The 23,031-nt window shown below is 42.1% G+C and overlaps 2 protein-coding genes across 2 annotated transcripts in view; one reads left to right on the top strand and one right to left on the bottom strand.

The window, feature by feature from the left end:
• Nucleotides 1-4,071: 4,071 nt before the first annotated feature.
• LOC130490890 (vomeronasal type-2 receptor 26-like) lies at nt 4,072-13,994 on the bottom strand. Its single transcript, XM_056864693.1, has 5 exons — nt 13,852-13,994; nt 12,047-12,338; nt 8,380-8,607; nt 7,032-7,158; nt 4,072-4,961 (listed from the first exon to the last, which is right to left on the bottom strand). Exons 1-5 carry the CDS (start codon nt 13,992-13,994, stop codon nt 4,072-4,074), a joined length of 1,680 nt encoding a protein of 559 aa, XP_056720671.1.
• A 5,188-nt stretch (nt 13,995-19,182) lies between these two features.
• The window catches only part of LOC130490889 (vomeronasal type-2 receptor 26-like), a 41,761-nt gene continuing 37,912 nt past the window's right edge, over nt 19,183-23,031 (top strand). The window contains exon 1 of the mRNA XM_056864692.1: nt 19,183-19,376. Within this exon, the coding sequence (XP_056720670.1) occupies nt 19,183-19,376 (194 nt within the window). The remainder of the gene's footprint in view (nt 19,377-23,031) is intronic.

Raw genomic sequence — 23,031 nt, 5'->3', positions numbered from 1 at the left:
AACAAAATATAGAAAAATTACTGCTTCAGCAGGAAGCAAAATTCATATTCCTTTAGGATACTATGACACCTAAAGGGTTAAACTCTTCTTTTGACTCATCCTGTTACTTGTAACTTAATGCCTTGGAATCCACAGGAGAACACCTGCATTCAGTCAGTGAGCTACAGTTTTAACATAACAAAGAGAGGTGTTAGGGATAGAGCCCTCTAGCCTCAGATGGAAGGACGTCAAAGCATGCCTCAGTAGTACAACAAAGTCTGTATGCTATTTAAAATATATATTTAAAAATGTAACTTTATTTATATGACCTGGGGTCATAGTGCTGTTTTCTTCATCTATACCACCTGGAGGTTGGTAACCCTATGCAAGGGGGTACCTGGCAACCTTTGCCTTCAATAAAGCTGTGCAATAAGAGGTTGACTCTTTCCTTAAAACAGAACTGTGCCCTCCTGCTGCCCCGGAGTTTTTCTCTCTCTTTAGAACTGAATTCTCATCATTTCTCAAATGTATTAAGCAAATCTCTGGAAATAAATGGAGCAATGCACAGGAATGCTCAATACTCAGTGGTTTTTTCATGTTTCCCCAAAGTGCAGATGTTAAGTTCCCTCACTTCAGGATACCACTCTACAAAACATATGGGTATCTTCAACAGGTGCAATATGAATCAGAGCATGTCCTACCCTCTTTGTCAGAAATTTTCCCCTCTGGACACGGATCACAATTGTAGCAGCAGAATTGTTCCCCTTCCTTCTTTTTCTTGCTATAACCAGGCTTGCAGTTGTCATTACACACAGATAAGGGAGGCAGCTGTCATTGAACAAAACAGAGCTGAGTAGATATCGGGAGGGGTTTGTTTGTGAATTTCTCTAGTAATTGTGAAGTTAATGGAAGAGAAATATCTCAGATCTCAAAGAGGAATGTGTATTATCCAAAGCATAATTTGACCAACAAAGTTTTAAATGTTGCAGTTAGGGCTGTTGAATTAAAAAAATTCGGTATAGTTCGGATTCGGCCGAATTCAGCCCGTTTAGATCCGGAATATGCCGAAGTCCGAACTCCCCCACTTCGGATCCGTTCAATTCAGCGGGAATTCAAAGTTCGGAAAAAAAATTCGGCCGAATAAAGCCATTAGAAACACAATCGCGCCTTTCCGCGGCTCTGGGGGGGCATTTTTGGGGTTAGAGGTCCCAAACTTCCAGCAGAGCTTCAAAGGACGTTTATTGAAAGACTCCCCAAGTTTTGTAAAGATTGGGTCAGGGGGGGGCTGAGATATGGGCCCTGAAAAGGGTCCCCCCACCCTTAATGTGCATCTCTCAGCAGAGCTTGCCGCCCACGCACAAAGCTCCCAGCCCCGACAACAGTTTGCAAAACAACACAACCTTGTAAAACAACACCTTTGCAACGGGGAAAACCAGAAGACACAACTGAAACCTCCCCCCTCCAACCAGGGAGCGAGAGACTCGAGGGGGAACACACACCCCAGGCAGAACCGAAGAAAGCCCCCTTTGGCTTCCCCCCCCACAGAAACTGCTCCCTCCCCACACACACACAAACTCTGCTTTCCCCCCCACACACACACACACATACACAGGAGAAAAATTATAGATTAAAGCCCCCAAAGGGGTCTTACTGTGGCTGTCTTCTGTTCCATCAGGACGGGCTGGGGAGGACTTGTAAATAATCCAAGATGATTCCAATTAGGCACAGGACGTTTTGCTCTGGAGAAGATGCACACACAGGATCGGCTGATCCATTCACCCCAAAAGGGAAAAGGGGAAAGGGGAAAGGGGAAAGCCCATATCTCGGGACCCCCTGACCCAATGTTCACAAAACTTGGGGGGTATCTTAAGAACACTGGTCTGAAACTCCGCTCAAAGTTTGGGATCTGCACCCCCAAAAATGCACCCCCTGCAGCCACGGAAAGAGAAAAGGGGGGAGGCAATATTTCTGCCCCCACTGAACCCATCTTAACAAAACTTGGGTGGTATCTTAAGAATAATTGTGTAGAGGTATTCTGAAAGTTTGGGGGCTATATCCCAAAAAAAGCACCCCCTGCAGCCACATAAATGGAAAAAGGGGGGAGGGAAAAGGGGGAGAGCCCATATCTCGAGACCCCCTGACCCAATGTTTACAAAACTTGGGGGGTATCTTAAGCTTCATTTGAAGCTATGCTAAAAGTTTGGGGTCTGTACCCCAAAAATGCGCCCCCTGCAGCCATGGAAAGAAAAAGGGGGGAGCCCATATCTCGGGACCCCCTGACCCAATGTTTACAAAACTTGGGTGGTCTCTTAAGAAGGCTTGTCTGAATATCCCCTCAAAGTTTTGTGTCTGTACCCCAAAAAATGCGCCCCCTGCAGCCACAGAAAGGAGCGAATGTGCACAAGCACCCCCGCACACACACACACAAGGATTTCCCTCTCTCTCTCTTTCCCCGGCGGGGCCGCACATCAGCTGATTCCTCCAGTACTCAATCCTGACTGATTGGCCAGAAGAAGACCCAGTTTGGCCACCGATTGGCCGGGGGAGGAGAATGCTGCTTACTGACGGTTATGCTGCTTACTGACGGCCGAATTTGCCGGATTTATTCGCGAACTCTCGAACTCCCTGAATTCGCCCCCCCCCCAGTTGCCCGCCAGTTTTGAGTTCGGTTCCTCCCGAACTAAAAACCACCGAATCAGGGGAAATTCGGCTGATTTTCAGTTCGGGCCGAACCGAATTGACAGCCCTAATTGAATCCAGTGAAGATGGAGGTCTTGTAGCTTGGTTAAGGTGGTTTAGGAGTGGGGTGCTGGATCCCGACTCTTGACAGCATGCAGTGCCTCTTTGTGTGTGGAAATTTTGGGGGTGGAGACTGAAGAGGGCAAGGTTTGGGCGGGGTGGGACTTCAGCAGGGTATAATACTATAGAGTCTACCTTCCAAAGCAGTCATTTTCCCCAGGTAAATGAGCCAAAGCACTTTCACTGAAGCAGAGGGAAGTAGAACTCATGCCTCACAAACTGCAAAAATCACTTGTGAAATATTGGGTACAACCATCTAAGAGCCCAATGCTGCTGCTGCTGCAGCAGCAGCAGCAGAAGAAGAATTTTATGTTTGAAACTTTCATTGTTAGACATTGGGTATAGTATAAACCAGAGATATCCCCTAAAGGTAATAAAAATCCTCCCCCAAGTCATTGCTCTTGGTCCTGGTTGGGCAGATGCTGCGGCTCAAAATAAGAACCTCTGCTTTTTATGCAGAGGGTCCCAGGTTCAATCCCTGGCTTCTTCAGTTAAAAGAACCAGGCAGTAGATTATGTGAAAGACAACTACCTGAGATGTCAGACTGCCACTGCCAGGCTAAGTAGACAATACTCATCCTCCCCCCTTTTTCTTTGTTGTTGTTGTGTGTGTTTTCTTTACCATAATCGGATGTTATCATTTGTTATATTGGATACGGGGTTACTATATGGTTCTTTGTCTGGCTAAGCGGGTGTGACCCACCCGATCATCCAGCAATCTTTGTTAGCAGAGTGTGGTTCAAACCTTGGTCTTCTTGATCCTATCCAGCATGCTAACCACTACACCACAAAGGTTCTCATAGGTCAGCGAAACTGTTAAATACCATTTGTTATATCAGAGAGAGGATATTTTCCAACCTCTCTGTTCATGTTGACTGACCTTGCTCTAATGAGTAATTCTTTTCTTCCTTTGAAAATACTATAGGTTTGATTGGGAGATAATCTGTGCCAGGATGGTCCAGATCCCTTCATTTTTGGCCCACCATTATTCTGAAGGATTATTCTGAGTGTCTCAATTTAGTGAAAAGAATAGAAATGTGACAAATGAGTTTTTGATTGACAGTATATCTTAATGAGGTAATAGGACAAATTTAAAAGATTTTGCTTAAAATATTCATTAATTTATTTAGGAATAAATAACACTTTATATGATTTTTTTTCATTGAAATGCTTTATTTCAGGGAAAACAAAATTGTGTATGTAAGAGTTTCCAGGCACTAATCAAACTTAGATCTATTTAGCTTTACCAATGGTGAGGCATAATTTAAATTCTGAATCAACAAATTTTAGGTATCTAGCAATTCCGTCTAATTAGCTGCTCCTTATTATTTAGTTCAGGCCTTAGGATAATTATGTAACATTTTGGAGAAAATATGCAGCCCAGGAGCCCAGCACTGGAGGCCAAGATGGAGAAGATCTCCACAGCCACCATGTATTTACCTTTGGTGCTCAGATAGGTTGGGACAAAGGACAGCCAAACACTGAAAAAGATCAACATGCTGAAGGTAATGAATTTGGCTTCGTTGAAAGTGTCAGGCAGTTTTCTTGCCAAGAAAGCCATAATAAAACTGACAACAGCCAGAAATCCCATGTAGCCCAGAACATAATAAAACATCTGGGTTGATCCTTCATTACATTCCACTATAATTTCTTCAGCCAATGAGTGCATGTCAACATCTGGGAAAGGAGGGGCAGTGCCTAACCATGCCATGCAAATACTTGCTTGAGTAAAGGAGCAGCAGAGAACAACAGAGTTCCCCCACCATTTCCTCATCTTGGATCCTGGTTTAGTGGCCATGAAAGCCAAAACCACAGTGATGGTTTTGGCCATTACAGAAGATACAGCCACTGAGAAGACAATACCAAAAGCAGTTTGACGTAGACAGCAAGTGAGTAGTTGAGGCTGGCCAATGAATAGTAAGGAGCAGAGGAAGCAGAGCAAGAGGGCAAGAAGAAGAGAATAGGAGAGGTTCCTATTGTTGGCTTTGACAATAGGCGTATTCCAGTGCTTGATGAAAATTCCTAGAACCACAGCTGTGGTCAGAGAAAGAAACAGAGCCAGAAGTGCTAAAATGACACCCAAAGGCTCATCATAAGAGAGGAAGTTGAGACCCTTTGGAAGGCATCCATTTTGGTCCTTGTTTGAAAACTGAGCATCTGGGCATTGGAAACAAGCATTCATATCTTAAACAAAAGAAAAGAATCTGTTTCAGTTCTTTATGGGCAGCATATTTCAAAGTATATTAAGAGATCTCTTTTCTAGACTCAATACATATGCTTGGAATATGATTGTTCTAGTACTATATGGTATGAATACTTTATATGGTATAAATACTATAGAACACTAAATTTTTATTAGTATGCCATATGTAAATTTCCATAATTGTATTTAATTATATATTTGCACCAATTTTTCTTCCCTACTGGGACCCATACAGCTTCTGTCATTCTCCTTCCCCTGTGAGGTAGAACAGCAAGATTTGAGTCCAGTAGTACCTTACAGACAAACAAGATTTTTTGGACTATGATCTTTCAAGAGTCCAAGCCCCCTTCATCAGAGCTTTGACTCTCAAAGGCTCATACGCTGAAAATTGTCTTGGTCTTTAAAGCCACCCTGACCTGGATGGCCCAGGCTAGCCTGATCTCATCAGATCTCAGGTTGACCCTGGTTACTACTTGGATGGGAGACCACCAAGGAATACTAGGGTCATTACACAGAGGAAGGCAATGGCAAACCACCTAATTAGTCTCTTGTCTTTAAAATCCTACTGGGTTGCCATGAGTTGGCTGTGACTTGATGGCACTTTACATACACAAGATACTACTGGTCTTGAATCTAGATCTTGTACTGCAGACCAACACAACCACCCTCTGAAACAACCTGTGAGGTCAGTAGGACTGAGAAAGAGTGGCTGGCCCAAGGTCACCCAGTTAGCTTCCTTGGCAGGGTCTCTCAGATCCTCTCTGCCACTCCCAGCTGCCATGGCTCTTCCCCCCTTTAGGATTGCGCTCTAAATGCTGGTTCAATTTTGCATGTAACATGAACTGAATGAATGAAGAGAAAATGGAAAAGATTATTCTGTTAATTAAGAGGTGAGTGGAGCTATCAGTGAGTGCCAAGTAAGAGGACTGTGGGCCATTTATCACTTTTTTTCATTTTCATTTCATGCTCTCTGTGGAGAAATGCATGTTACTTTGGAGGTTTAGACGGTACCAAAACCTGCACCTTTAAGGGTTTTTTAAAATGTTTTTCTTTCTTTCTTAGCAGAGAGAAGGCAGGTCAAGGGGGAAGGCAAGTCAACTGCTCTCCAGACAGAATTTAGAAATGCTAATATTCTCCCAGGCCAAAGATGGTCAGCTCACACCTCTGGCTAGAGACAATAATACCTAGGCAGAAAGAGAGATTTGGGAGGTTTAAGATATTAGAATGTTTCTTCCTGGAGACTTCAGGAAAGGCTTTTTTGACCCACAAGTAGTTGGGCAAACAGAGATAATAAAACCCCTTGGCATGGAAGAGAAATCCTTTTTGCTTAAGCTTAAGGCTGCCATTGCAATGTGGAGGTCTGCTTGCCTGAACAGAGACACTAAAGTAACTGGAAACTTTGAGAACACTGCAATCTCTAAGTTAATGTGACCTCTTAGAATAAGATCAGCTAGGCCATGTCCAGAGTGAAGGTCAGAGGAATTGGGAGTTTACACCTTTCTTTCAGGATCCCTTACCTTATCTGTTGGTGTGCTGAGAGAGTATTCATGTGGACATTTTCTTTATACATGTTTGAAAAATAATAATGCTGGCAGTGGTTCTCTGTACCACATAGTCCTTCACTGTTCAAACGTGTCATTTAAAATAGATGCCAGAAGGGAGGCAGACAATCCATGATTTGCTAATCCCTCATTTGTGTGCAAGTGCAATAAACTGCCCGCACAATAACCAGATGCTAGGTAGTGAGAAATATTGGCACCAGGCTGAGACTTAGAATGGCAACATGAGGAAAGGAAGCTGGGGGACCCTGGTCCTCTCAGTGGGTAATTCCTATAAAGGCCATGTGGTGGCAGTGGTGCACTGAAAGAGGGAGGAAAACGTCCCTCCAAGGGTCAGGAAACCTGAGAGAGTGGCACATTGCCAGATGTAGACTTGGATGGCTGCTGGTGCACAGACATCTCTGAGGTCAAGACATAATAGTGCCTGCAGGTCAGTGGGACTGTTCTGCCACACTCTGTTTCTTACATATTTAATAATACAATATTCCTGACCTTTATGGTTTGAAATCTTCCCTCTTGGACATTTAGTACAATCATAGCAGCAAAATGGCATGCCTTCTTTCTTTTCTTTGCTGTACCCTGGATGGCAGTTTTCATTGCACACAGCACGGGGCACAACCTGTCCATGGAAAAGAAAACACTGTATGACTGTCATTGCTCATGGATGTGGACAAGATCCTTTGAGAGGTGAGATCTACCACTTGTGCTCTGTACCTTTGCCCTTCCTGGCTAATAAAAGCTGCCAGAAGAGGACTGACTGTTTGGGTAAGGGGTAAATGCTTCCTTGAGAGTGGGAGTTGTGCTACCCATGCTCAAGGAGGCGGTGATTAGACCTGTTCTGTGTGTGTGTGTGGGGGGGACCTCCCTCAGCCCTACCACACTGAATTTCTGGCCAGTATCCAATCTTCCATTCTTGGCTAAGGTGTTAGAATGGGTGGTTGCTTCTCAGCTGCAGGGACTCTTGGAAAAGACTGGTTTTCTGGACCCATTTCAATCTGGCTTCATAACAGGATTTGGAACAGACACTGCTTTGGTTGTCTTGGTTGATGACCTCTAACAAGAACTAGACAAATGATAGTAACCCTACTAATTCAGAAGAATTTCTCAGTGACCTTCAGTACTATTGACCATGGTATCCTACTGAGCAACCTCTCAGTGCTGGGACTAGGAGGCCCCATGTTACATTGGTTCAAGGAGGGGGAGGGTCAGAAAGTGATGCCAGGGGATTCCTGATCTGTGGGGTTCTGCAGGATTTGATCTTATTCCCCACGCTATTTAATATCTACATGAACCCACAGGGAGAGGTCATCAGGAAGTTTAGGCTGCAGTGTAATCACTGCTCTACTTTTCTTTCCCACCTAATTCTAAGGATGCTATTGATGTTCTGAACTGATGCTTGGAGTCTGCAATAGGCTGGATGAAGGTGAACACACTGAAACTTTATCTTGACAAGATAGAGATTCTCTGGTATAGCAGAAAGGCAGACCAGGGACTCGAGATCTCTCCTGTCTTGGATGGGGTTATACTAGATTCATCCGTGGTGGAAAATGTTCTCAAGTCACAGCTGATGTATGGTGACCTCTTAGGTTTTTCAAGGCAAGAGATGCTCAAAGGTGGTTTGCCATTGCTTGCCTCTTTTTAACATCCCTCCAACCCTCTGGCAATGGTGTAATGGTTGATGGATCTCCATTCTATTTGTATCTGATGAAGTGAACTTTGACTCATGAAAGCTTATATCCCAGAAACTTTTGTTGGTCTTTCAGGTGCTACTGGACTTGAATTTTGTTCCAAATACCCATGTTGGTTTTGTTGTACCCAAAAACATCCAAGCAGGCCCTACCTGGTTAAATCTGCTGTGCCAAGTAATTATGGTCTCATTAATGGAGAACTCTCTGCCTTCTGGAGCTTCAGGATCCATCCTTCCTATCTTCACTCTCATGAAGGATTGGTTTGGGGAAGCAATCCAATTTACAATATCAAATCCGGCTACTACTTCACCATTCTCATTAAAAGACACCTTGTCCCCGGCACTATTGTTGAATGCAATGCTCCTTAGAAAAGGGTGAAGCTAAAATGAAAGAAATTAAGGCAAATGACATGGAAATGATATATAGCAAACAATGAATTGTGGCTCTTAATCCTTCCTAGTGGGCAAACTCAAGCAAACTGTTCTTTGTAGTTCTTTGTTTGCTTTGCCTTAAAGGCAAAGTAAGACCATCACTGGGATCAGGTGCAGAAGACAGCAATGAGGATAATCAGGGGCATGGAGACCAAGCACTGCAAGGAAAGGCTGAGGGACTTGGGAATGTTGAATCTGGAAAATAGGAGGTTGAGGGAGGACATGATAGTTCTCTTTAAATATTTGAAAGGCTGTCACCTAGAGGAGGGCAGGGAGCTGTTCCTCTTGACAGCAGAGAATAGGACTCGCAATAATGGGTTTAAATTATGAGAAGATAGAGGCTGGACATTAGGATGATTTTTTTTTTTTTTACAGTAAGAGTAGTTCAGCAGTGGAATCAGCTACCTAGGGAAGTGGTGAGCTTCCCCTTTCTGGCAGTCTTCAAGTAGCAGCTGGATGAACACTTGTTGGAGATGCTCTAGGCTGATCCTGCATTGAGCAGGGGGTTGGACTAGATGGTCTGTATGGCCCCTTCCAACACTATGATTCTATGATCATTTCAAAGACTGCAATATTGAGTGAAAAGTGTGAAATGAAATCCATGGCAGAAGCTATCACAATTTTGAAGGAAGGAATGGTGTCTTGGAGGAGGAAACAAGGTTTCCTCTGCCAACCACTTCTCCTCTGTGCTTTAGAAGAAAATAAGTCTTTATTACTTTTTAGCAAAAGACAATTGCAAGCAACCAGACAGAAGGGAAAAAAAATAAAAACCTTAAAATACAAATTTCAAATCTGTAGGGCACAATACATAAAGATTAAAAATATTAAACTGGATGTCCTAGCATTAAGAACATAGGATAATTTAAAAACAGTTTGTCGGGTTAGGGCAATCCCGTGGCCATTTGCTGCCAAGATAAAATGGCTTTTGTTTGGATTTTTGTGGTTGCCAGTAGCTTGTAAGTTACATGTTAGATAGTAAAGTCATTTTTTCCACAGCACAATTTAAATGTAACCAAGCTAGAATGGGTGCACCCTGACCTGGAGTAGCCCAGCCCAGCCCAATCTTGACAGATCTTGGAAGCTAAACAGAGTCAGCCGTAGTTAGGACTTGGATGGGATGCTTTTTTAGGGGAGTGGGGGAAGTCTGGTTCAAGTAAAATATATATTTAAAGAGAGATGTGTATGCATTATTAAAAAGAAGTGAAGGAAGGGCATTGCTGCCTCAGACTGAATGCAAGCTAAATCCTGCCATTTGCACTATGAACTATCCCCTCCAGACACAATTTCAATATTATCAGCCAGGGGACCTCATTGTTGGTGGGAACAATTCTTAGTACCTCTCCATGGCAGAAGCTATCACAATTTTCACAAAGCTATCACAGGATTCCAAACACAGGGTAAAATTGAAGACATCCACCTCATGCCCAGTTGAAGTTGCCCCATAGATTGACTAGACAATAAAACCTAACAAAGCTGGAAGATCAAAATTTCCATGATCTTGCTCCTGTTAGGATAGGGCATGTCATTTGTGGCATCTGAAATTAATGGGAAGGGGAAAGAGTTGGAAGAGCCCAAGGAAAGCCCAAGAAAAGGCAAGTTGGACACCATGGTGTAAAACATTAGCATGTTTGTGGTGAAAAGTAGACCTGTCTTTGACATATTACCTGAAACTGTTGTGGTTTGGAAGACTCCAGATTGTCTCTACTTCCTGTTGTTCTGTGTTTGTGTCTAGACAAATGCATGGCATGTAAAGCATGTGCCACAGCATAGACAGCATTGTAGATGCTGTAGCTTTGGCTGGTCATGCGCATTTCAAAAAAGGGCCCAGGAAGGCTCTCAAGCTTCTCTTCCCCAGTGCAGGTATTACTGCTCTCCTTACCCGCATCAGTATCTGGAAATAAACAGTTGAATGACTGCTCCCAGAAGATCCTGATAAAACCGTCTTCTCTAGAGTGAGGCTCCAGCCTCTGGAGGAAATGTTGGAATCCCTTCACCTCACTGGAGTGAATTGCAAAGGATATGGCGCCATAGAAGATTTGGATATCCATGTGTCTGTGAAGTGTTGCTGAGGAGAATTCCCAGTGAGCTGTCATAATCCACACTTTCTGTATTGGTGCCATAGCATCTGGTTCAATCATATTCAATCCCACTCGCAAACATAACATGCTGTGAGAGTCTGCACTTACAATGAATACATTGATGCCTTTCTTGTTTTGAACAAATGACATATTCTGGAAAATGTCTAACAAATCTAGTGTGCCCCAAATGCTACTCTGGCTTGGAATTCTATCTGTGAAGGCTGCACAGATTCCGTTCTGGGAAAGCATATGTTCCAGCGTCTGCACAAACTTTTCTCCTTTGTCATCATCCTTTGCAATAATCCCAACCCAATTCCATTGGAAATGCTGAAGAAGCTGGATAATGCCCCTGTACAGATATAATTCATCGGGGACAACTCGATATAATTGTTGAGTGATATCACATGCTTCTGAATCATATAAGCAATATGTCACCTAAGTAAAAACAGGCACTTAAGATGACTGAGGCAGAGTTGCCATGTTTTGGGATAAACAAACTGTTATGCTGATTTTATCTCAACCATGCTGTAAAGAAAGGGTGGTTTTCATGGTCTTCCACTGCATTTTAGCATCACAAGAACAGTGTGAGATTCAATAGGCTGAGAGAGAAGTAGATAGTCCTGTAGACCCAGTTTCATGCTGGGACATAAACCTAGGTAATCGCCTTTTCCAATGACTAAAATTTAGATATTTAACATCTTATGCTATGAAACCTTGATGAGAACACAATTGATAAGTATATGTGTGTGTGCACATATGCATAGACATATATGCTACATTTCCCCCATCATTTATTCATTTACATCAACATTTGGATTTTAACCATTATTTTACTGGACACAACATTACTCATTTAACTTTCTACAGTGGCAGATAATCTTTCCTTGATTTTTGATACACACGCTTAGCGCTCTCTCTCTCTCTCGCTCTCTCTGTATTGGTTCTTATACAAGACTGGATGTTTTCTTAGCTTCCACTGCTTTACAGTGAATACCTGATTCTCATCCTAAATAAGCAAACAGGGCTTATCATTGTTTCTTTCTTCTTTACCATACAGGCACCTCAAACAGTCCCATTACATACAAGAAAATGTAGTTCTGAAACCTTCCTTCTCTGCAGACTCATCTTGTGCCCTCCAATATCACAAATCTGCATACCAAGAATCACTGTCACAGCCTCCCTCCAATCTTCTCTGCTCACTCAGTATTGTCCCAGTTACACAGACACAATAGAGACAATGTCAGGGACTGTTACCAGAAAACTAAAAGTGTTGTAGTACACAGGGATGATTTGAGTGTGCATCATCTTACCTGTGGGATCTTGTACATGCCTAAAAGAGAGGCCATCTGAAGGGAAGTTTCAGAACCAAGCCCCCCAATGACAGCTACTGGATTCCTCTTTGTGTCACATTCATAGTTGGGGATAGTCTTATTTTGACTAAAGAGAAGGTTCAAGGTGTTTTGATAAGTTATCCTTGCATCAAAGTGACTGTCATAGATATGAAGCCCCAAGGTGAGGTTGGGCAAGATTTTGGGATTCTCGTTGATCTCTTTCACTGCAAATGCCAAGGACAGGACATGTTGATAGTTCTTTGTCATTGCACTGAAACAAGAGACATGTGTGAGAAGAATGCCTCATCCATCATGCTCCTTTCTACTCTTCGCTGCAGATTCATCTGCTGTTGTTCCTTTTGGACTATTCTTTATATCAAATGTCATATCAAAGCCTCCAATTAAACAAGACATTTTAATCTAGTATTCTCTTATTTGCCTCTTTAATAAATGGAATCATTTGTTTTTCTTTTAAAGTATTAAGAAAGACAATATATGCATACTCAAGAACTAAACAAGAAGTCTGTGGCAGCTATCCTGTTGATTGTATTGATAACTCCAACTTTCCTCACATTGGCAATGCATATCGGGCCTCTATATTAAAAAAAACAATTATATTCTGTAGCATTTTTGTGGTGCTCAGAATACATGTTTTGTTTTGTATGTGCATTATTGTATGATAGTAAAATCCTAAGCAAAGTGATACCCTTCCAAGCCCATAGACTTCAATGGTCTTAGAAGGGTTTAAATGTGTACAGAACTGCACTATTCATTGATAGAAGGTCAGTGTGTGGATATTGCACGTGTCTTTCTAGGTTTGACTATGATGCATCCAGCCCAGCATTTTACCAGTGAAAAGTTCAGATGTTTGTGGATGTTTACAAGCTGGACAAAGAGATGAAACATCCATTATTGTTTCTCCTCCACATTTTATGGAAAATCCATTTAGTTATCATGGTTAAGAACTATTGATCATGTGGTAATTTTATTATGTTGTATTTTGTGCTTATACTTCTTTTGTGTTACAGTGTTGATTTTATAATGTTACCTGTTTTCTATGCTATTTAGTAGACAAGCTTATGTGGTGGGGCTGTAGAAGATCTCCCCCATTATGTTTTGGCCTGCCCTTTATACACTGAACCCCGAAGTAAGTTTTTGGCAAACATTTTATTTGCATTACAATCATCTGATGGTGATAGATTAATTTATTTGCTATCAAATATGGATCCCTATATTTCCCAAAAAATGGCACTATGGCCTGGCATTCAAGAAAATCAGAGAGAAGCAAATATAAATTGTGGAAAGCTGGACATAATTGTACGGGCGCATTTTTTTTAAACAATATTGGTTTTAAAATTGTTGTTATATTGCTTTTATATTATAATGGCAAACGGTCTTATACAATAAATTTGACTACTATTACTAGTAGATAAGTGGAGTATCCATATCCTCAATCAGTTATTAAGAAGAAATAGTACATAGTTTTACAGAACCTAATGAACCATACCAATAAGAAGAAAATAAAAGCAGAGTTATGCCTTTCTAAGCCCCCAGACTTCACTGGTCTTAGAAGGATGAAACTTGGCTTAAGAGTCAAATGTAAAAGACTGAGGACCGCCTGTAGATGGAATCATCAATTTAGCATGAACCTAAAAGCACTCTTGAACATGTTTATCTATATAAATAAATGTCAATTTCAGAATATGTGATAGAGTGTATGTATTTTTTGTTTGAAAGGGTTATAACAGGGAAACACATATTGGGGGGGAAAGCCATTTTCTTACATAGGTTCATCAACTATCTGTGTTTTGGGGTGTTCCTCAAAAGATACTTGCTCAGACATGGAGAGGTACTGAGAAGTGATCCCACCAACAATGAGGTCCCCTGGCTGATAATACTGAAATTGTGTCTGGAGGGGATCGTTCATAGTGCAGATGGCAGGATTTAGCTTGCATTCAGTCTGAGGAAGCAAAAGCAATACCAGGAGTTTTAGTGACACATTGAACCCTGTCATCAAGAAGGCAAAACCTTCTTCCCTTGACATAGAATCCCCTCTATCTGTCTTGATCATTATCATCCAGTAGCAGTTTGTTTACAGCATCCGGATTCAATAGCTGTGGAAGGTGATGTGAAACTCATCTAATGCATAGGCTCCAGATTTAAAGGGGAAGAAAAGCCAACTAGGGTAGAAGGAAGGGGAGGGGGCCTTGCTTCCTAATAGACTGAACCTCACTAGTATGGGGCTATTTTATGGATTTTTACCAAAAGGTCACTGTAAGTAAAGATAATTACAAGGAAGGGAGGAAGGCTCTCCCCAGAGCATTTTATTCCCTTTATGGCATCAGGTGCAGTGAAACTGTGAACATGATCACAGTCAAGCTAAAATTAATAACAGACAGATCCTTTGGGATTTGCAGCCACACGGAACTTTTTCTTGAGTCCTTTTTCTCCTATGAAGCTAGATTTTTCCAGATGTATTTGTTGTTTTTAAATACTTTTTCATTGTTTCCCATTTCTTTTTTTGCATCTTCTTGTATCGATTACTCCTCTGGACTGTTCCAACATCATTTTTGGCTTATATAAATGTAACCCTTTTTGCTGTAAAAAGGGCCAGGTTAGTGACCACAGGATTTTAGAAGCCCTATTCAAAACCTGGAACATATAAACACTTAAACAAATAACGTTTATTGAAAGGGGAAGGGAACTGAAGCAGCAGACCTGTAAGAGTTAAAAATTAAGAAATATTATTAAAACTCCAAACTCAGAGGGCCTCTGGAGAAATATGTTTAGAAGTTAGAAACAGACAAGAATTAGATAACTATACAATACTACTTGTTCTTCCAAGGTTGAAAGCAGACAAGATGTCTGGGAACTATTAGGGAGGAAAAGATTAATTGTCACTAGATAGAAATGCCAGGTGGTAGACAACTTTCTTTAACCAATCATAAGTATTGCGGCTTTATGATTCACCAATCAAATGTCTGTATAATTAAAACCAATGAAAGTTATTCTAATTTGTATGGATCATCCCCTAAGCCTCTGAGCCCAATGAAAAGCTATTATGTAAAATATGTAAGTTAAAATATTATAATGAGCTAATTAGAAGGTTATATAAGTCTGAACCCAGTTTTATCTGGTGCTCCAGCTCCATCTTGAAAAGCCTCTGAAGGGCAGAGTCTGGAGACTCAAATAGCTATTTGAAACAATTAATCTGATTTTTCCAAAGTTGATTTTGAGTCTTTGTGTTTGAAAATCTAACTCCTAAAGTCTGCTATAACAGAATAATAAAGTCAAACTGGGAGTGTGAAACAAAACAGTGAGAATAACAATTATATTAACTAGTCCCAAAGTCAGTGGGGAAAGGGGAGGAAGTCTCTTTAGTCTCTGGGTCTTGACTCACAAACTCAGACGGCTACGGTTCTCCTCACAGTCACTGAGAGAAACCCCTTTTCCTCACAGTCTCAGCAAAGTCCCCTCAGTGACCCTCAGGATCAAAGACGGTGTCCAAAAGATGGCCCCTCTTCTGCCAGCTGGCGTTCTCTGCATCCCCGGCTGCTTTCTCCTCTGTAGAGTCTTCTTAAATTCCCCACAACATCAGGAGGACAATCCTCAGCTTCTCCTCTAGCTATGCCACCCCCTTGGAGTCCTCTCCCCTCCTTTCTTTCTCCCTGTTCCCCAGGCCCCAAAGCCTTTTCCCCCAGCCTCCCCTGTAATAGTGTATTGCCCTGTTTCACAACTTTGCAAGTCAAACAGGGCAATACACTTTTCAACATAAATACAATTTTTTACAAGGCTTACATAAAGTTAGTATTTGAATGTAGAATAGTGGCACAAAAGTTTCCCTTTTGGGTCACAGACCAGGGTCAATTGTGTTCCCAGGACACAATTGTATTGATGGATTCCATATCACATTTTCCCCTGGCTGTCAAGTCACAGCTGATGTATAACAACCCCGTAGGGTTTTCAAAGCAAGAGGTATCCGGGGGGGGGGGGGGACTGCCATTGCCTGCCTCCACATCATGCCCCTGGTGTTCCTTGTAGGTCTCCCATCAGAATATTTGCCAGGATTGAGGCTGAGAGTGTGTGACTGGCCCAAGGTCATCCAGCAAGTTTCCATAGCAGAGTGGGGATTTAAACCTGGGTTTACCTTATCCTAACAGTCCAAAACTGCTGCTCTACTACATGTGGGCTAATACATTTTCCATAATGTTGGCTGCTCTTTGGTGGGATCTTTGTGGCATTACTTGAGGTGGAGTGCCTAACCCTTAGTGCATAGTTAGAGGCTATTTAATCTCATGATTTTGTGTATTGTCTCCCCTTCAGTGTTGTTAATGTCACTCCAGTTCCTGGAGATTTGCTTCGTGAGAACACAGAGGATGTCTTGCAAGGAGAGCACTTGAGTGACCAGGAGAACGCTCCCCCAATCTTGCCTGGCTGGCCATCAGAGACCTTGGGCCAAACTCCAAACATTGCCTTCAATGAAGGAGAGGTTTGGGAAGAGACAGATGTGAACCGCAACAAACTCAGGATCAGCATCAGCAAAGTAAATCTTTTGATCTTATGTAATGGGCCTTGTCCCCTCTCCCCACGTTCTTCCTGATTTTAACCCTGAGAGAGTCTTCACAATTAATAATGATAATGATAATTGTAGCATTTCTAACAAAAAGAAAGTATCAGATTTGTGAGAGTGAAGAGGCATCCGTCCTGCCTCGGCTAGGCCATTGGCAAAATTCAGGACACCCAAACTCAATGTTGTCTATACACGTGTTGTAGAGGATTATTCTTTCCTGCCATGCAAGTGACCCATCAAACATGATAAGTCTCAGCGTTTCTTTGATCAGGAGTCTTTAGTTTGGTATTCCATTAATTCTGCATTGCTGCAATGTGTCATGCCAGTTTTTTGCTCTAATTCAGAATCCTCGAGCAAGGACTATGGTGCTTGCCACATTTTAGAAAGCATAGATTATCTTTGTTGGAAAGCCAGTGGTGTTACAATGTGTGATGGAAGTGTGGGGAGGGGCTGTGGCTCAGTGGGAGAGCTTTTGCTTTGCATGCAGAAGGTCCCAGGTTCAATCCCTGGCATCTCCAGTTAAACGATCTGGCCACAGGTGATGTGAAAGACCTGAGAACCTGGAGAGCCACTGCCAGACTGACCTCATGCTCATACTTAGTAAAGCTGATTAATGGCATATGACCAAGCAGCTACTTGTGTCACTGTGCATCCATCATGAAAAAATACACCTTTTTTTGGGTATGGAAATTAATTTCCATATTAGAAAAGTTGATTTCAGAAAGATATGTTCCCGTCACTAGCATGTTACTTGGCAGTATTAATCAGGGATGCCTGGATTTCCTGAAATCCAATGTTCTGGTTCTGCTTTGTTGCTGGCCTACACTGTACCTGGATTCTTCCTTCCTTCCTTCCTTTCTTCCTTCCTCCTTCCTTCCTTCCTTCCTTCCTTCCTTCCTTCCTTCCTTCCTTCCTTCCTTCCTCATACTGTGTTCAACTTAACAGTACCAAATAGACAGTTTGCCTATTCAAAGCAAGCATACATTCCTGTACACCAAATCAAAGGAGATATAGAAATATTAGTGATAAGGACACTTTTTGTATTGCTACTCAGTATTTCTCAGGTAGAATACAAAGTTGAGAGTTGAGACATGAAAGATAATGTTCATATGTCTGCTGTTGAAAAGAATGTTGGAAGAGTCAGGGGCCACCTGAGCCACCTTCTTGAAACCAGGCAGAAGCTAATGATGATGCTATAGAGGAGACCCAGAAGAGTCTGTGTGGAGAGAAGTGTTCTTGAGTCAACATGGCAGAGTCTGTGACGCTGCTGCTGATACAGATGCTGCTTCCTCATGTGGTTTATAAAATGCATAGTACAAAGTGCACTGGAAACAATCCTCCTCAGATTCCAAATCAGTGGTATCAGCCAGGTGAAAACATAATTGGAGGAATTGCAACTCATTTTGGTTGTACTTCCCAAAAAGTTGCATTTGAGCGGCACCCATACCAGGATGATGCATGTTATCCAATGTAAGCGATTCATTGCTCCTCTAATGTAGAGATGTTGATGATGTCTGATTTTATCTTAACAATTATGTAAATTTACAAAGATGAATAGGCATTTTTAAATAATAATGGATAGACAATTACTGTTGTGGCTTCCAAAATGAAATATTTGTGTTCGCAGGCACAAAGATTTTGCTTATACCAGATTTTGCTTATACTATTGCTTCATGAATAATTTAGGAGCAGATTGCACTGTTTCAGTTATCATTTCTATACACTGATCTTTCCTAGATAAGGTGCATAGAAAAAAGTGGTGATTTTTTTAAAAAATTCACTATTTTTTTTTAAAAAATGCATTATTATTTTTTAAAAATTCACTAATTTTTTTTAAATGCACTCTACTAATGGACTATTTTGAGGAAGGTCAGTACTTCAAAATAAAGTAACTAAGAGAGAGCTAATATTTGAAATATAGAAACTGTTGAGAAAATGTCAGTGTGATGAATATACAAAAATATTTGTATGACACAGGAGGCTTGTTTACCAGTACAACAAACTGAACCTAGTGTGGTACCTGGGAGCATACAGATTATGCACAATTTGGAGAAAGCAGAAGAAGAATGTCTTTCACATCATTAACCACAGTAAAACTCAGGAACTCTGAATGGAATTGTTTGGCAATATATATAGGGCAGACATAAGAAAGTAATTCTTCGCAGAACACAGACTTTGCATAAGGCTAATGGACTGCACATCCTAAAGGGGGTTAGCCAAATTCATGGAGCTATCAAGGGCCAGTTTGTTTTGCTAACTTAAGGGAAAATTCCACTATCCATTTAAGTGCCAGTCATGGGGGCGGGGGGAATGGGAATAGCTGATGGCTCAACGTCCTGTTTGTGGGTTTCCCAGTGGAATTCTGCTGTGATAAATGAAAAGTGGGGCAGATTGGCCTTTTCTCTGATTCAGCTGGACCCTTCTAACATTCTCAGACACAATACTGTGACCAACCCAGAAGCTTTTCATTCAGGCATTCTCTTCTCAGATGACAACTGATTTTCATTGCAGCCTGACAACAAAGTTCTACCAGCACATCCTCACCATGGTATTGATCCATGAGATCAGCGAGAACCCCAACATCTTGCCCAATGTCACTCTTGGGTTCCACATCCATGACTCCACCATAGATCCGAAATGGACATACAAGACCACCCTGGACCTACTCTTCACATCACTTGAACTCATCCCAAACTACAAATGTGGCACCCAGAAAAAAGTGATGGGTGTCATTGGGGGGTATAGTTCTGGAACTTCATCAGACATGGCAATTCTCTTAAGTCGGTACAAGATCTCACAGGTATGATAAGAGGAGTGTGATTATTTGGACTTTCAAAAATATCACATACAGTTTAATTTTCCTCGCTAATCTAATGTCAAGGGTTGCAAAGAGTAAGAACTATAAGCAAAAATAGGGAAGAGGAGAAATATGTTACATTGCTTTTGGGTATGATATGGATCTTGAAATGTGTGTTGACTATTCAATTTGAATATGTTCAGATGATGGGGGGTGGTGTTACAATACATTCTGTTCAATGTATGGGTACTGACTTGATTTGTTTTCCAATTCCATCCATCTACGGGATGGTCCATTTTAAGTATGACAAAAAAAGTGCTTCTATTACAGTAGCTCCTAAAAATGGAGGCAAATGTGATGGATTCACACAAATCTAGCATCCTTTGTCTGTGGTTTTTGGCTTCTCAGATTATGAACAATGTTTCTAGAAGACATTTTTGTTTTTACTCTGAATCCTCTCTTGAACATGGCTATTGGTGTCTAGTTCTTCTGGCATAATGCTAAAGAACTGAAATCAGCTTCCTGACTCCAGCTTCCACATCTGGGTGGGGTCTGAATAGTGTGAGGGAAAGTCATGATCAAAAGGAGGGGAAAGACAAAGGCCAACTTTTCACGGACGATTTTGCTGTTCTTTTGCCGTAAAGCAAAAAAAAAAAAAGCGATTTAATTTTTTTTTTTAATGGCCACAGATCATTGAAGTAGTTTTGTTTTTTTCATGGGAACAAAGCAGGCAGTATTCTACAATGGTTTGGTCTCCCCCTTTGCTGGAGCCCTCCCCTTCTGACAAGCTCATTGTTTATGCCCCCCCCAACTCCACCTTGTGCGTTCACCTCTGTGGACATGGCCCCAGCGCAAAAATACAAGCACCAGTCCCTCTGGTTTCCTTATATAATTTTTCTATTTACCATGCTCCCCCTTTCCCCCCACCCCCATACTTGGCCATGCTCCCCCCCTTTCCCAGACTTTGACAGACTGTCATCGTTGTGCCCCCCCCCCAGTAGAGCTCCGGCCGTCCAGTGCCAGGAACTTCCATTCAAGAGGGCTGGCAGCCTTGGGGTCGAGCCTTGGTGGTGAGCACTCAGGAGACCAAACCGCCCGACTCCACTTTCATGCAACCGAATGTATAGCGAGTTTTGCCTTGGATTTGCCACTCTCTGGATGCTCTCTAGATGCACACTCTCCCTTCCCTTCCCTTTGTAGCATGCCGATCTGCACACTTTCCCAAGATTTTCATAGTTCCTTTGTTCTGTTGTTTAACCAGGTTAGGGATGCACAGGATGCATGGGGGCGGGAGAGGAGGGAGACCCAGAGCAGACTGGCCGCCCCTCCTCAGAAAGGTGACGGGAGGGAGTTTTGCCTTGGATTTTCCACTCTCAGGATGCACATTTTCACCATCCGAATTCTCAAAACTCAACAATAAGCCCCCAAAGCAGAGTTTTGATAATTTGAATAGGGAAATGTACATCTAAAGAGTGGCAAAACCTCCCATGCATAAATGGCCAAACACTCTCCCTTCCCTTTGCAGAATGCCGATCCATCCTGCCTTGGAGAGAGGCTGTCCCCCAGCCGCGATCCCCTAAACAGACCCCCACCCCCGCAAGAATGATTGACCGGGCTTGCTTAGGTTAGCAAAGCTGCGGCACTTGCTCTCCGAAGAACAAAGAGCATGATCTGCAGCAGCTATGCGCTACCCGGCACTCCTATGAAAAGGAAAAGCACACATCTCCAGCTGGAAGACTTCTGCGGAGGTGGAATGGTGGCCTGCGATACTTGTTGGACAAGCACAAAACTCCCCTTGTCCAATCATCATTTGCGTCCATGGTGAGTCACAAGGAGGGAAGAGAAATTCGCCTGCATAGGTGAGGAGAATAGATCTGACTCCAGGGAGTTTTTCATGGAAATTTGCAATTAGAAAGGGTGGGGCAAACGCAAAGATCGCACCAACACAGGTTTGAGATGCTGCGGGGATGCTGCGAATTTTATGGTCAAATCCGGAACAGACATAAAAAATCAAAAATTAGCAGCGCGGCAAAACAACAGTGAAACCGCAGCATACCTCCGTGAAAAAATGACCAAAGAGAGATTTCCCCCTGTATTGACGATATTCTCCAATTTTTAAAACAGATATTTTAAACATGTTTCTCTTGAACCTAATCTGTTTAATACTAGAATCTTGCCCATAAGAAAGAGCGCTGGCAAAACTGTGTCAGGCACCGGTCTAGGAAAGGCGCCCAGTGGTTCGACCAGGTGGCGTTTCAAGGTCTAACTGTTGTTCAGCCCTAGCTCTGTTTAGTCTTTGATCGCTCCTGAGAAAGAATGTTATCAAGGGGGTTGCCCTAGCAACCAGTAGTCACCCTGAAAGTTTACTTTCGCCTTTATATCACCCATATCTGTAGTTTTCCTTTATATCACCCATACCTGTAGATTTCTGTAACTCGCTGTATATTTCCTAATAAACCAGCTTTTGTAGGAAGACCTGCCTGGAAGTCTGTTTGTGGGATTTATCTGGTGAGCCCAGAGCTGACAAACTGGTATTGCCTTAGTCAATGCTAGATGAAAAATCAATATTATTAAACAAAGAATTTTAGACCAAGAACAACAAATAATATGTCCATTTACTCCACCAACATGCTTAAATAGAACAATTAAAAAAAACTGGCACAGGTTCCAGACAAGTTGACTAACAGCAATAGGAAATATGCAGACAAAAGAACATGTCTGGAAAGCAGTTTTATTTTGTTCAGTTTATATTGTGGATATTATAGGTTCATTTTAAAACAAGATGGTGATGAAGAGACTGAAGTATTCCTATTCTCCCTCTGTAACATTTTTGTCTTATTAGTTTTCATTATTAGTACCCAGCTTGCTGGGGGTAAAGGGAAGATGACTGGCAAACCACCCCGCAAAGTCTGCCTAGAAAACGTCGGGATGTGACGTCACCCCATGGGTCAGGAATGACCCAGTGCTTGCACAGGGTACCTTTACCTTTACCTTAGTTTTCATATGGCTTGTTTAAATCGGAAGTGGATAACCCAACCAGTTTCCCTTCCTTTTACCACATGGCCCCCCAGGATGCCCTTCAGTATGAGGGAATTGTCCAGCTACTTCTGCATTTTGGCTGGAAATGGGTCGGGCTCATCGCTATGGATGATGAAGGTGGAGACCATTTCTTGCAGGCATTGGACCCAATGCTTTCCAGGAATGGAATCTGTGCAGCCTTCATAGAAAAGGCTACAAGACAGTTCCTGTTGGATGACATAGACTTTATGATCAAATACCTGGACAGTAGTAATGAAAATTTTCTGGATAGCAAAGCCAATACCATTGTTGTATATGGAGAAACTGGAATACTTGTCTGGCTGGCAACCATTATTTTTATGCCCTCAATTTTAATTAATCTAGAAGGGTTTGAATATGCGGTGAGAACCTCTTCAGGAAAGGTGTGGATTACAACAGCCCAGATTGATTTTGCATTCAATACTTTACAAAAGGCATTTGATATACAAATATTCCATGGTGCTCTTTCCTTCACAATTCATTCAAAGGCTATCCACGGCTTCCATACATTTCTCCAACTTATAAAACCATCCTGGGCAA

The sequence above is a fragment of the Euleptes europaea genome, chromosome 18 (assembly GCF_029931775.1).
Source record: "Euleptes europaea isolate rEulEur1 chromosome 18, rEulEur1.hap1, whole genome shotgun sequence".
NCBI classification, from domain to species: Eukaryota; Metazoa; Chordata; class Lepidosauria; order Squamata; family Sphaerodactylidae; genus Euleptes; species Euleptes europaea.
Note: the sequence above shows the minus strand (reverse complement) of the source record. Positions and strands in the feature narration are given on the sequence as shown.

What these genes read in the sequence shown, in the direction of transcription:
- LOC130490890 (XM_056864693.1), bottom strand. Translation starts at nt 13,994, where the DNA reads ATGAACGATCCCCTCCAGACACAATTTCAGTATTATCAGCCAGGGGAC. An exon ending in CAGATAGTTGATGAACCTAT is followed by an intron (nt 12,339 to 13,851) that starts GTAAGAAAATGG and finishes CTCTTGTTTCAG; the next exon opens with TGCAATGACAAAGAACTATC. An exon ending in GAAGATTTCAAACCATAAAG is followed by an intron (nt 4,962 to 7,031) that starts GTCAGGAATATT and finishes CTTTTGTTTAAG; the next exon opens with ATATGAATGCTTGTTTCCAA.